At 36.0% G+C, this 17,521-nt stretch overlaps 1 protein-coding gene across 1 annotated transcript in view; it reads left to right on the top strand.

The window, feature by feature from the left end:
- ALPK2 (alpha kinase 2) overlaps positions 1-16,334 on the top strand; it is a 155,256-nt gene extending 138,922 nt beyond the window's left edge. The window contains exon 12 of the mRNA XM_051973263.1: positions 15,527-16,334. Within this exon, the coding sequence (XP_051829223.1) occupies positions 15,527-15,776 (250 nt within the window). The 3' untranslated portion in view covers positions 15,777-16,334. The remainder of the gene's footprint in view (positions 1-15,526) is intronic.
- The last annotated feature ends 1,187 nt before the right edge of the window (positions 16,335-17,521 follow it).

Below are 17,521 nucleotides of genomic sequence, written 5' to 3' on the forward strand. Positions count from 1 at the left end.
AGGCCTTTTGTGTGAAATAGGTGGCATCTGAATTGCACTTTGAATGAAGTTGGCTATTCTATGAAGGGAGGAGAAGATGCATTCTAGGGAGGAGTGAGAGCTTTTGCAGAAGCATGGACATCAGAGATGGACAAGCAAATCTGGCTGAAATGTTCAGTGTAGGAAGGAGAGTAGAATGTAATGAGCCTGGAACAGTAAATTGAAGTCAAATTATGAAGAGCACTGAATAAAAATCAGATGCTATTTTCTCCTAGAGACAACAGGAAGACTGAGGCAAGGGGAGTCTCATGGCCACAACCGTGTTTTAGGAGTATCACCTAAACTACTGTATGGAATGTGAATCAAAGAAGGAAAGAGATGAGATGAGGCCAGGAGATAAATCAAAAGGTTATTATAGTAGTCCAGCAGAGAAGTTATAAAAGCCTGGACCTGAGTAACACTTCTGTGAGTGGACAGAAGGGGAGTGATGCTGCAGATGTTGTGGAAGTAAAAGTTACAAGATTCGTCAACTGGTTAGTTATGTGAGGTGAGAAGGAATAAAGAGCTGAGTATTATTCTTCTGGTGTGAACCAGAATGACTTCGAGAAGGAGGGATTCATTGACAAAAATAAGGAATTTAGGAAGAGATGTAAGGGAAAATATAATGAATTTTGCTTCCAACATGCTGAGCTTGAGATCTGGTTAGAAATATCCAAAAGACAACTGATGACAGATGAAAAGAGTTCAGGATAATAGTTAACTAATAATAACAGCTAATATTTATAGAATGCTTTAAAGTTTGCAAAGCCCTTTTTAAATATCATCTCATTTTATTCTCACAGCTTTTTGGGAAAGTAAATGCCATTTCCATTGTCATTTTACAGATGAAGACCCTGAGGCAGAGAGTGTAAGCAACTTTCCCAGAGTTACACATTTAAAGAGTATCCAAGGTAGGATTTAAATTCAGCTCTCCCTGATTCCAGATTTAGTGCTTTATCTACTGAACCACTTAGCTATCTTAGGAGAGATTTGGATTGGATAATCAGTTCTGGGAGTTGTTTTCATAGAGATAGAATTCACAGGAACTTATGGAATCATCAAGAAAGGTTATAGAAAGATAAGAAAAAAGGACCTTAGGATAGATCCATACAAAGTAGGCAAGACATAAATTATGATCAAATAAAGGAAACTAAGGAACTGCCAAGTAGGAGGAGAACCAGGTAAGAACTAGAAAATATCTTGCAGGAGAATGTAGTCAATAATGTCAACCTGAAGAGGGACCAAGAAAGTGGAAGACTGAGAAAAGGTCAATTAGACTTGGCAATAAAGAACTTTTTACAAATAATTTTCATTTTAATTATCTTATTTTTTCCAATTACATGTAAAGACAAATTTAACATTCATTTTTTTCAGTAAAATTTTGAGTTCCAAATTTTCTCTTTTCTTTCCTTCCTCCTCTTCTTCCTCCCTAAATTGGTAAGCAGTTTGATATAGGTTGTATATATACAGTCATGTAAAACACTTTTCTATATTAGTTATATTGTGAAAAAAGAAACAGAACAAAAAGGAAAAAATACTCCCCAAAAGTGAAAATAATGATGACAAAGAATTTTGGAGCGAGTTGTTGAGTCATGTCCAACTCTTCATGACTCCATTAAGGGTTTTCTTGGCAAAGACACTAGAATGGCTTTGCCATTTCTTTCTTTAGCTTGTCTTACAGATAAGGAAACTGAGGTAAACAAGGTTAGGTGACATGTCCAGAGAAACACAGCTACAAAGTCTTTGAGATCAGATTTGAACTCAGAAAGATAGATAAGTCTTCCTGACTTCAGAACTAATGTTCTAGCTACTGTGCCACTTAGCAGCCCTTGGAGAGAGTAACTTCAATTAAATGATGAGATTAGAAGTCAGTTTGCAAGAGTCTGGTGGAAGATGTGGAGAAAACAAAAAAATATAAGTAGCTTTTTCTAGTGTTTGGCTGTGAAGAGAATAATTATAGGAAAATAAAGGGTTGCTAGGATGAAGTGAAAGCTTTTTATTTATTTTTATTTTTTTATTTTATTATTATCATTATTTTATATAATAACTTTTTATTAACAGAACCCATGCCAGGGTAATTTTTTACATTATCCCTTGTACTCGCTTCTGTTCTGATTTTTCCTCTCCTTCCCTCCCCCCCCTCCCCTAGATGGCAAGCAGTCTTATATATGTTAAATATGTTGCAGTATATCCTAGATACAATATATGTTTGCAGAACTGAACAGTTCTCTTGTTGCACAGGAAGAATTGGATTCAGAAGGTAAAAATAACCCGGGAAGAAAAACAAAAATGCAAATAGTTTATATTCATTTCCCAGTGTTCTTTCTTTGGGTGTAGCTACTTCTGTCCATCATTTATCAATTGAAACTGAGTTAGGTCTCTTTGTCAAAGAAATCCACTTCCATCAGAAACCATCCTCATATAGTATCGTTGTTGAAGTATATAATGATCTCCTGGTTCTGCTCATTTCACTCAGCATCAGTTCATGTAAGTCTCCTGTATTCATCCTGCTGGTCATTCCTTACAGAACAATAATATTCCATAACATTCATATACCACAATTTACCCAGCCGTTTTCCAATTGATGGGCATCCATTCATTTTCCAGTTTCTAGCCACTACAAACAGGGCTGCCACAAACATTTTGGCACATACAGGTCCCTTTCCCTTCTTTAGTATCTCTTTGGGATATAAGCCCAGAAGTAACACTGCTGGATCAAAGGGTATGCACAGTTTGATAACTTTTGGGGCATAATTCCAGATTGCTCTCTAGAATGGTTGGATTCGTTCACAACTCCACCAACAATGCGTCAGTGTCCCAGTTTTCCTACATCCCCTCCAACATTCATCATTATTTTTTCCTGTCATCTTAGCCAATCTGACAGGTGTGTAGTGGTATCTCAGAGTTGTCTTAATTTGCATTTCTCTGATCAATAATGATTTGGAACACTCTTTCATATGAGTGATAATAGTTTCAATTTCATCATCTGCAAATTGTCTGTTCATATCCTTTGACCATTTATCAATTGGAGAATAGCTTGATTTCTTATAAATTTGAGTCAATTCTCTTGGAAATGAGACCTTTATCAGAATCTTTAACTGTAAAAATGTTTTCCCAATTTGTTGGAAAGCTTTTTATTTTAAGGGATGAGGGAAACCTGGCCTGTTTATTGGGAAGGAGACAGTAGACAGGAAGAGTTTGACAAAAAGGATGATTATGGGACAATCTGTCAAAGTAGATGGAAGGAGATGAGATGAACCAAAGAGTTGCTTTTGGAAGAGAAGGACTGCTTTTTTATTTGAAATAGACCAAAGGAAGAGAAAATGAGGGATGGTATAAAGGAGTTTGAGATGTAGAATAAGAGACAAGATGATCATGGCAAATGCCTTTTGTTTTCTCACTGAAATATGAGGAGAGATTATTTCCTGACAAGGAAGAGGTATGGATAATATGGATATGAATCTGATAGGGAGGGAAAGCAAAGATTTGGAAGAGCCACTATGGCAAAGTGAATTGGATCTGTGCATAGGATCACAGACTTGAGCCAGACAAAGCCTCAGAAATCATTCAGTTCAAATACCAATTTTTACAGCTATAGAAACTGAGATCCTCATGAGACAGATGAAATGACTGGCCTCAATCCCTTTCTACTCCTTGACTATTGTGACTATTTATAAGTAAAAGGATTGCTTGGGCTAATGACAGCTCCATTTTCAAAAATAATAAATAAATAAATAAATAAATAAATAAAGAGGAGAAGTCTAGTTAAGGTATTAGTCTGTATTATTAAGGATTGGGCAAATAATATCCAGACAGAAGGAATTCAGTAAATATTGCTATCTATGAACAAAACTAAACTTGGAATGTACTATACCTATTATTTCCTTTTAAGTGTGTGTGCGTATCTGTAGATGCACATATGTATATATATGTGTATGTGTGTGTACATGTACATATCCATTGATACATACATCACACATATATACACTGGTCCTCAGAGGACAGACCTAGAATCACTCTCAAGGACATTCTTCTGTTTCCATGAGAACAAAAATACATAGTCCCAACGAACCCATTACCCACACACAGATCTGATAGTCCACTGCAGAGATCCATCAGCATTGTCTCAGGGGAATTATAATATGGTGAATTATTATTGTTATGTTTCCCGTGGTCATTTCCAGGACTGCCTATGTTTTTAGCAGCCCTAAGGCATTCACAGCATGGATGAGCATGAATGTTTCTTCCCTTGTCCCTATTTGCATGTGTATAAACATCAGTACTAGCCTGTGTGCATTACATTTGGAGTATGAGTAAGAAGCCATGGAATCTGTGTTATCCATCAAAGACCTTTCCTCAGTAGAGAATGGGATTATGCTTTCCATCATGGTTCTGACAAACACAGGAGGTCCCAAGAGGCTTCACATCCTGCCAGGGAGTCCTGGAGCACAGTAGAGAAATGGACATGCTGACATTTCAACTTCCCTCTCTGGTCCCCTCAAATAGAAGATAGAGATGTAAAAATGAAGTAAGGAGACAGCTGGATCTTTCATTCCGCCAGATTAATCGCCCTCCATTCTGTTGATTTTTTCTTCAACAAATGAGTGTGGTTTCTGGAACATATGCAACCATCTTTTATAAGACAATGGAATGCAGCCTCCCAGAGGAGAAGACGTATTTGTTGGCCTGAGGTACATAGGGTGTGGAGAAGAAGAGGTAGGGAGAGGAAAAATTATAACAAACATGTCAAGATGATGATATGCCTTGGTGCTTCAGCTTCAGAGCTGAAAGAAACTTGTCATGCCCATAATTGTCTAAAGCTCAGCTCATATTGCATGGTGAAGAAAGCAGTCTCCAGACCCTATCCTTTCTAGGATTGTTTGATCTTTCTGTCTCCCAGAAATAAATTGAATTTAGCTAGAGTTCTTTAGTCAGTTTAGCTATGGAATGAAAGTAGCCAGATGCTTTAGCTCACTGTCATTCCTCCCAAGCCTAAAAATTGTTTCTTGCCTGTATGTGAGACTGTATTAAGTGCCTTACCACACTTAAACAGCTGTAGCTACTGCCCTGGAGAGCTGGAAGTCTATCAGAGATATTACTAATTCAGATGAATAAAAAAAAAGTTACCAGATCATTCCAGTAATGGTAGCAACTGATGTTTACATAGCACTTTAACAAAAAGTTATCTTGTTAAAGATAAAGTTATTCTCAAAATACCCCTGGTCCAAAGGAGCCTCTAGAACAGTGGAGAAGTCAACATGCACACACACACACACACACACACACACACACACACACACACACACATATACATTGTATAACCACAAGCCATTGGACAAGGGGCACTAGCATCTCAGGGATAAAAAAAGAATATTTGTGAGAGTGTTTAATTTGAGCTTTGAAGAAAACTAAGGCATGAGGTGATGAGAAAGACCTTTGTAGGATTAGAAAAAATGACCTGTTTACATACACAGAGATGGAAGAAAAGGTCATATGTGAGGAATAGTAAGTTGACAAGTTTAACAGAGATCATGAAGAAGAATTGTGTATAATAAAATGAAGATAGGTTGGCCTTAGGTTATGAGAGGATTAAAATCCTAGTGTTTGAAGTTAGAGATAAGAGGGAACCATTGGAGTTTATTGAACAGAGAAAGGACATGGAGAGATCTATGCTTTAGAAATATCCCTTTAGATGTTCTATACGGAAGAGAAAGATCAGAGATAGAGAGACTAATTAAGTAAGCTACTGCAAAAGTTCAGTCAAAAGGTGAACAAATTACACAGAAAAAAACCTATGTGGACTTAATCAGTGTTCATTAACAAATCCCATGCATTTTAGTTTCAAAATTCTTTTCATACTATTGCTAATTTTATATTCCCCTGTTTATTCTATTCTCTTTCCTTACACCCTGTTCCTCCTCAAAAGTGTCTTCTTTTGACCAGCCTCTCCCTTAATGTGCTCACTCTTCCATCACTTTTCCTCCTTTCTAATCTCCTTCCCCCTCCTATTTTCCTACAGGGAAAGATAGATTTCTATACCCATACTGAGGTGTAATGTGTATGATACTTCTTCTTGAGCAAATTCTGATGACAGTTAAGGTTCACTCACTCTCTCTCTCTCATCCTCCTCTTCCTCTTCATTGTAAAAGTGCTTTTTTGCCTCATTTATGGCAAATAATTTATGCCTTTTTACCTCTCCTTTTCTCTTTCTCCAAGTACATTCCCCTCTCATCCCTTGGTTTTATTTTTTAATTACGATCCCTTCATATTCAACTCACACCTGATCCCTCTGTCTGTATATACTCCTTCTATCTGCCATGATGAAAAGTTCTTGTGAGTTACAAATATCTTCTCATGTAAAATGATAAATCTTGTTAAGTCCCATATGATTTCCCTTTCCTGAATACCTCCTTATGCTTCTCCTGAGTCCTGTATTTGAAAATCACATTTTCTATTCAGCTCTGGTCTTTTCATCATGAATGCTTGAAAATCCTCTATTTTATTGAATAACCAACTTTTCCCCTGAAGTATTATACTCAGTTTTGCTGGGTATATGATTCTTGGTTGTAATCCTAGTTCCATTGCTCTCCAGGGTATCATATTCCAAGTCCTCAAATCCTTTGACACAGAAGCTGCTAAATCTTGTGTTATCCTGATTGTGACTCTATTATACTTCAATTCTTTCTTAATGCTTGCAATATTTTCTCCTAAATCTAGGAATTCTCCTTGATCTACACTATTCCTGAGAGTTTTCATTTTGGCATCTCTTTTAGGAGGTGAGCAGTGTATTCTTTCAATTTCTATTTTACCTTCTGGTTCTAGAATATCAGGACAGTTTTCCTTGATAATTTCTTGAAAGATGATATTCAGGCTCTTTTTTTTGATCATGGCTTTAGGGTGGGCCAATAATCTTTAAATTATGTTTCCTGGAGCTATTTTCCAGTCAGTTGTTTTTTATAGTGAGATAATAATTCCACATTTTTTTCTATTTTTTCATTCTCTTAGTTTTGTTGTATTTTTTCTTGATTTCTCATAAAATCATTAGCTTTCATTTGCTCAATTCTAATTTTTAAGTAATTATTTTCCTCAGTGAACTTTTGTACCACCTTTCCCATTTGGCCATTTTTATACTTCCTTGCATCACTTTCATTTCCTCTATATCTCATACTTGATTTTCAGAATTCGGTTTGAGCTCTTCCATGATCCAAAACCAACTCTTATTTTTTTTTTTTTTTGAGCTTTGGATATAGGAGCTTTGATTTTTTTATCTTCTGAGTGTGTATTTTGACCTTCCTTGTCACCATAGTAGCTTTCTATGGTCAGAATCTTTTTCTGTTGTTTGCTTATTTCTCTAGCCTATTACTTGGCTTGTAACACTTTATTAAAGTAGGGCTCTGTTTCCAGGATGGAAAGTGTAATGTTCCAAATTTCATGGGTTTTATGCAGCTATTTTCAGAGATCCTGCTGTGGACATGTACTGTCAGCATTGCTACCTAGATCTGCCTATGGGCAAAGCAACTGAGTTCCTCCCATAATGCCAGCAGAGAGATGCCTGAAATCTCCCTCTGACAATCTGTTCCAGGCCCATTTGTGTTCTGAGATCTCCAGAAGCCACCACTGTGCCACCACTGTATCACCACTGTCTCTGTTGGCCATGTCATTACCCCTACCTCAGTGCTGCTGCCCTTGCTGTTGATTCAGTGGCTCCCAAAGCCCAATCCTGATCTGGGGCTCCCCTCACACCCTAGTATGCCAAACCTTTCTTGTTGAGTTGTCCTCGGCCTCTGTGGCCTGAGAAGTCTAGAGGTCGCTGCCACTGCTGCCAATTCAGAGGCCTCACTATCAACTCCTGCTTTCTTGGGACCTGGGCTGTACTGGCCCAACCTAAACTGTGATTGTGCTCCAGACCCACCCATTGCGACAGATCCTACTTGCCGAACTTCCAAGAGTCCTTTGGCTGAAAAAGTGTTCCATTCTGTCTTTTGTGGTTTTGAGGGTCTTGATGGTCTAAAATTTATTTAGAGTCATTATTTAAAGGTATTTGGATGAGACTATGGGAAAACTTGGTGATTTCTTCTCTTTGTTCTGACATTTTGGATCCACTTCCCCACAAGTGCATTTTAGGGAAAAAAATTGGCCTCCTTATCTAATGGGAAGAATGATGGACTGTGGTCTTAGTCTGCTTCTTTCAGTAACAAGAATAATGGCTTGGAAACAGAGTAGATGCCCCTCAGTTGGAGAATGGCTGATTAAGTTATGGTATATGAATGTTATGGAATATTATTGTCCTAGAAGAAATGACCAACAGGATGGTTTCAGAGAGGCCTGGAGAGACTTACATGAACTGATGCTAAGTGAAGTAAGTAGAACCAAGAGAACATTGTACACTGCAACAACAAAATTATGCAACAATCAATTCTAATGAACACGGCTCTTTTCAACTATAAGATGATTCAGGCCAATTCTAACAGATTTGTGATGGAGAGAGCCATCTGCATACAGAGAGGACTGTAGGGACTGAATATAGATCACAACATAGTATTTTCACCTTTTTGTTGTTTGCTTGCTTTTTCTTTTCTTTCTCATTTTCTTTCCTTTTTGGTCTGATTTTTTTTGTGCAGTATGATAGTTGTGGAAATATGTATAGAAGATTTGTACATATTTATCATATATTGGATTACTTGCCATCTAAGGGAGGGGATGGAAAGGTGAAGATGGAAGGAAGAAAGAGAAAATTTGGAACACAAGGTTATGAGAGCGTGCATGTTGAAGAATATCTTTGCATATATTTTGAAAATAAAAAGTTATTATTAAAAAAAACAAATAAACAAGGATAATGGCTTTAGGCAAGGTACCTCTCACCTCCCCAGGCCTCAGTTTTCTTATCTGTAACAAATTGTTATTGGACTATATGGCATGTAGGGGTAAAAAGCCCTTTGGATACATTCACATCTAATTTCCACAGCCTTGTAAAATATGTTGTTATTATCCTTATTGAGGAAAATACTCAGAATCACGCATCCAAAATCATAGAGTTGTAGGCTTTGGAAGGGTGGGCTCATGTAGCCCCAGCCCAAACCACAAACCTCCTATATAACAACCCTCACAATTAGTCATGCAGTAACCACATAAAAGACTTCTAGTGATGGGGAATTCACTACTTACTCCATCCCCAAAGCAATGCATATTTAGTGAAGCTCTAATTATTAGGGAAATTGTCCCTTACATTAACTCAGAATCTTTCTCTCTATATATATATCCTACCTATTGGGCTTAATTCTTCCATCAAGAGACAAGAGCAGGAGAGCTATCTATATGGCAAGAGGTTTGAGGTCTATCATCATATTCCACCTTGTATTCTCCCCTAGATTAAGCAGGCCGTATTCCTTTATCTTCACACAGGTCTGAGTCTTTAATCCATTTTGGTTGCCCTCCCTGGATACAGTCCAGCTTTTCCACATTCTACCTAATTATAGCTCCCCAAGTGCACACAGAACTCCAGATGTGGTCTGACATGAGCAGAGAGAGTACAGTTGACTTACCACCTCTCTCACTTTGGACATCTTTATTCTATTTACGTAGACTGAGATTGCAGGAGTTTTTCTGGCTGCCCTGTCACACTGGGGGAATTCAGCTATTTAAGCATCTGCTGAAGCAGACATTCTGCTAAAAACAGAATCACTGACCAACTGGGGACCTGCCTTGCTGAGAATTTCATTGTTCAAAAGGTGGAGGAAGCAGTAAAAAGCCTGCTATTTTGAACCTCATTCTAACCCATAAGTAGAGCCTGCTTCCTGAAATAGAAATGCCTTGAACCTTGGAAGAAAGAGATCACACCACATTATGTTGCTGATTCATTTGGAGCCTGTAGTTCACTTTCACATGAGCAACTTTCTAGCCATGCCTTTCTTTAAAAAAAAATACTTATGCAATTGTGGCTGCTTTTTTAAAAAAAATGTTTTTAGCCCAAATTCAGGATATAGTACATGATAACACCAAGGCTTGAATCCAAGTCACACAAGATTATTGTTGTTTTGTCCTTTGTTTTCTAAGAGCACCAATGATATCATGAGTGATATAAGAAGAGACCATTGAGTTCAACATTTTGGGGCATTTTTTGTTTATATGTTTTATTTTGCTTTTTTCTTGGTGAGAGCTAGGTTCCTCTCCCCTATGTTTTTAGATGGAATTGACAGACCGTATTTGATACAGTCCTCTCTATAGTATCAACTCCTTCATTTTTCAAAACAGCAAAGGAAGCCCCAGACAGGTGGTGTGATTCACAAAGGTCATTCCCCTGAATTATAAGGGAAAACCAATAATGAGCTAATCAAATTTGACAAGAAGTTGTCAATTCAAAATTTGCAAAAAGAGTATTTGAAATACAGCTTAACATACACTGTTACACTGAATGTCACCCTAGAATGTATTGTGCCATGGAGATAATAACCAAAGACATGGATCAAAATCAAAAGACATTTTGAATCTAAGCATTCATAAAGAAAAACTTCAACCATGTTTAAACTGATGTGATAATTGTGTACTTTATGAAATTTTGCTGAATCTTTTAAGTGCCTAGAACCTTATGACATTCTGTATTTAATCTGCAAAAATGAAAAGCCACACCCCATTGAAGAAATACTTCTTCTTTCATCACAGTAAACAATGGCTGAAATAATTACAATAAGATGACAAAACACATTCTTTTGTCAGCAAATACAGTTGGAAGATGCCTACAAGACAAAGCTACAGTTTTGATGAAACATGCTAGAGAAGAGTCAGAATTTGAATTCAGCTCTTAGTGTGGCTCTATCTACAATTCCAGGCTAGCACTGGATTTCTATTTTCACATAATGATGAGATTTTGTGGTTCTGTGGTTAGTTGCAAGGAACCACAGAGAATGTATTTTAAAATCTTCTCCAAAAAGCTACTGCTCTGACAGTTACTTTTAGTTATTTGCCCTCAAATTTTCTCAGGTCTAGCTACATTGCCTTGATTTCCACGGTTATCAATTCAAGTTTAGAGAGTAAAGGTAGACTCCAGTTGCTCCCAGAACACTGGGCAATTTAATACACCTAAATGACAAGAAATTCAGAATGCTTGCTATTCCTATTGTGAGTAGCAAGTTTTGATGTTCTAAAAGTCTTTCAAAAATATTGAAAACAATGAATATTTAACCTCTGCTTAAAGATCCCCAGTGATGCATAACATAACTTATTACCTCACAAGGCAGCCCATTCTACTTTCATAGTTCAGGAACTGAAGACTTTTTTTTATCTCAATAGTATTTTATTTTTCCAAAGACATGTAAAGATAGTTTTCAACGTTCATTTTTGTAAAACTTTGTGTTCCAAATTTTCCTCCCTCTCTCCCTTATCCCCCCAAGACAGCAAGAAATCTGATATAAACTAAATATATGCAATCTTTTAAAACATATTTCCATATTTGTCAGTCATGTTATTCAAGAAAAAGCAGACCAAAAGGGAGATAAGAAAAAGCAAACAAACAACAACAATAAAAGGGTGAAAATGCTTAGATCCACATTCATTCTTCATAATTCTCTCTCTGGATATAGATGGCATTTTCCATCTCAAGTCTATTGGAATTGTCTTGAATCACTACATTGATCCAAGTCCATCACATTTGATTATCACATAATTTTGCTGATACTGTGTACAGTGTTCTCCTAGTTCTGTTCACTTCACTTGTAGGCTTTTCTGAAATCAACCTGCTCATCACTTCTTTTAGAACAATAATATTCCATTTAATGCATGCATCATAACTTATTCAGGCATTCCCCAGATGATGGGCATCCATTCAATTTCCAGTTCCTTGCTACTATAAAAGGAGCTGCTATCAACACTTTTGCACATGTGAGTCCTTCTCCCTCTTTTGCCATTTCTTTCAGATATAGACCTAGTAGTAACACAGCTGGATCTAAGAAAATGTACAATTTTATAGCTCTTTGGACATGCAGGAACAGAATATTTTCTATGGCATATTAAGGTGTTAGCCAAGGATTGAAGATGCCAAGTAAAAACAGAGTAAGGATATAAAATAAAAAGTCATTTTCATGTTGACTTGTAAATATACTAAAGTTCAATTTGTCAGTCAATATGACTATTGCTAAGTCATATGATTTTTGCTAAGCCTTGGTTTTGGTTTATATCTGTTGAATCTACCAAGACACCCATTATGACATGACAAGTTTTAAGTACCTTTTTTTTTTATCTTAGACTCTTTACTTTGGTTTCATTCCCAAAGAAGTCTGAATATTATAGAGGACAGTAATCTCTAAGACAACTGGCAAAATAATTCTGTGTTAAATCATCAGCTTTTCTATCAACTACCAACAAAACTCAGCAGTAAGAGCTAGAAAAAGAAAATCCATTCAAAACATTTGCAAATTATACAAAAATACAAGGAGGTTTACCTTCTAATAGATATATATATATAAGTTTCACAAATGCAATTATAAAATATCTTTTAGAGAAGTAAAAGAAAATTTAAATAATTGGAGAAATATTAACTGTTTATGGTTGGCCCTGAACAATATTAATAAAAATTACAATGTTACTTAAATTAGTTTACTTATTTAGTACTATACCAATAAATTTACCAAATTATTACCTTATAGGGTTTGATTTTTTTTAACAAAATTCATCTGGAAAAATAAAGGTCAAGAATCTCAAGAGAAATAGAATATATAAGGAGACGTAGCTGCATCGTATCTATAACTCTACTACAAATCAGTAATCATTAAAACTTGTTAGTATGGCTTTAAAAATGGAAAAAAACACTTAGGAGACTATATCAAGTAAACAATATGTTCAATAAACCCAAAGATCCCAACTATACCCTATTCACCAAAAATTGGTTCAGACCAACATTTCGTACAATCTACCAAAATAAGCTCCAAATGGATACATGACTTAGACATAAAAAGTGACATCATAAACAAATTAGAGGAACAGGGAAGGAAATGGATTGGGGAAGAATTCATACAGAAAAGCAATAGAGACAGAGAAAAAAAAGTGGACAATTTTAATTACATGAAATTGAAACATTTATACAAATATCATTCTAATTTTAGTATAGAAATAATTTGCAAGAAAACTATTTTTGCAGCTTCTCTGATAAAGATCTAGTATATAAGGAAAAGATTCTAATATATAGAAACAAGTTCTATTTCCCAAAAGATAAATGGTCAAAGAAATAGGCTGTTCTCATAGGAAGAAATTCAAATTATCAAAAAAAAACTATATAAAATGCTCCACAGCACTAAAAAACAAAAGCAACAACAACCAAAAAACCCACCTAGAAAAATACTAATTAGAAAAATTCCGAGTTTCTGTCTCAGAGCTACCAGATTTGCACACACCAAGAAAGGAAAATTATGATTACTCAAGATTCTACCAAAAGACCAAAAGACTGTACCAAAAGGCACAGTGATGGATATATTCTTAGTATGAAGCTAGAATTTATCTAGCCTTTCTGGAAAAATAATTTGGGACCATATCCAAAAAGTCACCAAACTATATTTCTTTTTATACAATAACACCAATATTAGGCTGATACCTCAAAGAAATAACAAAATATATATATATATACAAATATTTATAACAGCTCTATTTGTTGTAGCAAAGGACACATAGGAAGATGTGGACCAATAATGAATGTGCCATACATTTTGTGAGAGAAAGATGATGGTTTCAAAATGAGACATAATTTTAGTATATGGCCAACCTGCTAATATATTTTGTTTTGTATGCATATGTTACATATTTGCTTTTCTTTTAAAAAAATAGTGGGGGGAGAGAGATTAGTAATAATATAGAAAAAAAGACAAGAAGGTAAGTGAATTATCTATAACATGTACAAAAGAACAGAATGAAGTATAGAAGGAAACAGATCAGCCAGCCAACTTGAATGAAACAAATTCAATTTTCTTATATATCTAAAAAGAAAGGGAAGCCATCATGTATGATCTTTATTATCTATTCTGTTTTGCATGTCAATATGCTCATTTTATTTGGTGTTTAAGTTCAGAATTTTTAAAAATTGGTTTTCTGTGCCATAATCCTGGGTAGGCTACTGAGTCTAATGTAAATGGTCTTTGGTTTGAGAGAGTGGAAAAAAAAAAAAACCTGTAATTGTTGGAATCTTTACAAACTGCTAACTCATTAGAGTTGATGTTTTGGGCCAGAACCTGAAACAAGGTACTAAGTAGAATTAATTGATACAATGCTTATGTTCACACTTTTACTCATTGGAGTTCACAAGTATGGGAGATTCACAAAATTAACTATGTAACTTTGTGAATTCACACCTCCCTTGAAGCTCTTAAGGTCAGAGAGCACTATGGGATAAAACCCATAATCCCTCTCTCTCGTATCTCACAATTCCTCTCTCTTGTATAAAAGAAACAGATTTCAGCAGAATTACATGAAGAGTAGACCTGGATTGGAGGCTGAAGAAACCAGAGGCAGAGGCTGAAGGACAAACCTTTGGATTTAGAGACATTGGGAGGGAGCGTTTGGAACCAAGCAGAGAGATAGGCCTCTAAGAATCTAGCTATCGGGGCTCAAGGAAAGAGACAAGACTTGGAAAGAGAAATAACATTTATATTTTTACCAGCTGGCTGCATTTGGGGTAATTATTGATCTGAACTGATACTAAGGCTGCCTCCAGAAAATCTCCTCGAGAAACCTGCTCTTTCTCCCAGAGAGAACCTTCTTATATTATTTTAAAGAAGAAAAAAACCACAAGTAATCATGAGTGAGATGGCCTGAGTTCCCATCTTTCGACTGTTGCTAAGGAATTCTGTGACCTTGGACCAATCATTTCACATCCTTATGGTTCAATTTTCTTAGCTATATATTAGTTAGAGCATGATCTTTGAACTGCTGCCCAGCTCTAAATAGAATTATATTATTCCTTTCATAAAGAAGTTTGATAGGAAGAAAAAGAAAGGGTAAAGATTCCTTGTATTTGTTATTGGACTTACATGCCACTGAGATTTCACCCAAGTTTCTGTCAAAATGGTCTATGCCTAATATATGAATAAAAGAAAAAATGCAAATACAATGGCATTATAAAATGTGCTAAAGACTTGGAACTCTTTTTGATATCATGTCAAAGATGGTTTGACCTTTACTGCATAAAACTAATTTTATTTTTCCTTAATTCCATTGTATTCATTGTTTTCACCACTATTTATGTTCTTGTCCTTCACTTAGTTACTAATAACTTGCTTCTGTTGTTTACTGCCTTTGTGACACATGATAGAACCCCCATCCTGGATTTCTGTCTCCCTTATTTGTAAAAGAAGAAACCTGAATGAGATGGCCTCTGAGATCTTTGCCCACTCCAGCTCTACAATCTGGTTATTCTAAATATAGATTGTATATTTCTCCTCTATCTATAAATTTCTCTCCTTCAAGTCTGGTAGAATAAGTTTTTTCTGGCAAGGACTCCATTTAAAAATTTCTCTTTCCTTCTTTACAGGTACAAAGGTTTTAAAGGCAACTGTTCCATGACTTTCATTGACCAGTTTAAAGCCCTGCACCAGTGTAATAAATATTGTGAAATGCTGGGGTTAAAATCCCTTCAAAGCAACAATCAGAAACAGAGAAAACTGGTCATCGGGAAAAGCAAAGTTCAGCCACCCACTACCCCTGCCAAGAAGGCAGGGGCCAATGCCCCTGCAGAGAAGAAAACAGACTCTACGGTTAAGTCACCTGCTAGCAGAGAATGACAGAGAAAAGCAGAGGCCTTATGCAAGAGGGACTTCACAGTCAGTTATAAGACTGTAGCTATTCCCAATTTACAGTGCCTTTAGAGGCTTTGTAAACTATAACCGTCTGTCCTTATTGAAATGTTAGCAGGACCCATGAAAGACTTAAACTGGAAAACAAACCAAACTGAGTGATAGTCAGTCCTCTCTTTGTCCGAACTTTTCAGTATTTTTACCAATGTCACATCTGTATGTATTTGTGGGTTTTGCACATTGTTATGTTATCAAGGACTTGGTGTAAGGATGGGACTATCCCTTGTCCTATCCCTTGTCCTATTGCTTTCTTTACTTCCCATTCAGAACAAGACCAGTGAGGTTATTCAGCTGCTATATAAATTTAAAATATGAATGACTGACTCTATGTTGAAGTTTTGCACTAGTGTTGGTTACTGGCCTTGCTGAAATTGTTCAGTAATGATGACCTTTTTCATAATTATTTGCACAGTTGTTACCCTTGTGAAACTTTGACAACTAGGTGTACTTTTCTGTTTAATTAAATCCCTATTTAAACAAAAGAAAGTTGTGTGGATACTTGGATCATTGCCAGCATCTTTTCTGTGTAATTTGTAACATAAGCCAAATCTCTTGGGTTTAGTAATCACCTAAAAAGGTGACCTACTCATATGGCATTTCCTTTTTAAAACAGAAAAGCTCTAAAAATGGACATCTGTGGTTTCTCTATTCTTAGGTCTCCACTTGAAAAGGTACAAACTTTCTATTATTTTCCATAAATCCAGAACTCCAAAGATTGATAACTCTTTCTCTGATTGCATAAAGAGGCGTAAACTCTAGACTGTATTTTTTCTTTTATATACAGGAGGGTGTTGGCTCTACACCTTTCTCAGTTGACACTGTCCCTCCTCACATTGTATCTTTCGCTCACTTTGACCTCCCCCAAACTAGATCTCATTAATGCTTGATTATGTATTCATATTATGGTATTATGGTATTCACCAGTCAATTATGTCAATTCTTTCTGAGTAGTTAATGGAAAAATGGAACCAATCTGATGACCTTTAATGGGATGGGTCAGTGTTAAATGTAGACAGATCTTCTGGCATCATGTCCATGTAAGTAGACCTGCTCCACCCAGGACATCAACACTAAATTTTCCAGAAGACACCTGTATGGGAATGTCCCTCTCACCTCCCCCCACCTCCATCAAAAAATCTCTAAGGTTAGACATTTATTCCTTCTGCCAATGGATTTTCCTGTTTAGAGACTAGTATATGGGACAGATATCGCAGATGGACAATGAGTTGAACTCTGAATTGAATGGAAGTAAAATATTAGATAGATTATGTTTTATAGAGACTTAGAGCTGAAAGATCATCTAACCCAGTGGTTCTCAAACTTTTGTTTTCAGTATCTTTATCCTATTAAAAATTATTGAGGATCTCTCCAAAACATTTTTGTTTATCTGGATTATATTTATAGACATTTACCATATTGGAAATAAAAACTATTTTTGAATTTGTAGACCCTTTAAAAAGGTTTCAGAGATCCCCAGGATTCTAGACCATACTTTGAGAACCACTGATCTAACCCAACTTGTATCTTAATGAGAAAAGAATGTCCTCTATAATATATCTGATAGATGGTCATCCAACTTTTATTTAAAGACCTCTAATGAGGGGAAATGTGCTTTACTTCCTGATGCAGCCCATACTCTGTTAAATATCTCTAATTGTTGGGGATTTTTCCCT

The sequence above is a fragment of the Antechinus flavipes genome, chromosome 1 (assembly GCF_016432865.1).
Source record: "Antechinus flavipes isolate AdamAnt ecotype Samford, QLD, Australia chromosome 1, AdamAnt_v2, whole genome shotgun sequence".
Classification (NCBI taxonomy): domain Eukaryota; kingdom Metazoa; phylum Chordata; class Mammalia; order Dasyuromorphia; family Dasyuridae; genus Antechinus; species Antechinus flavipes.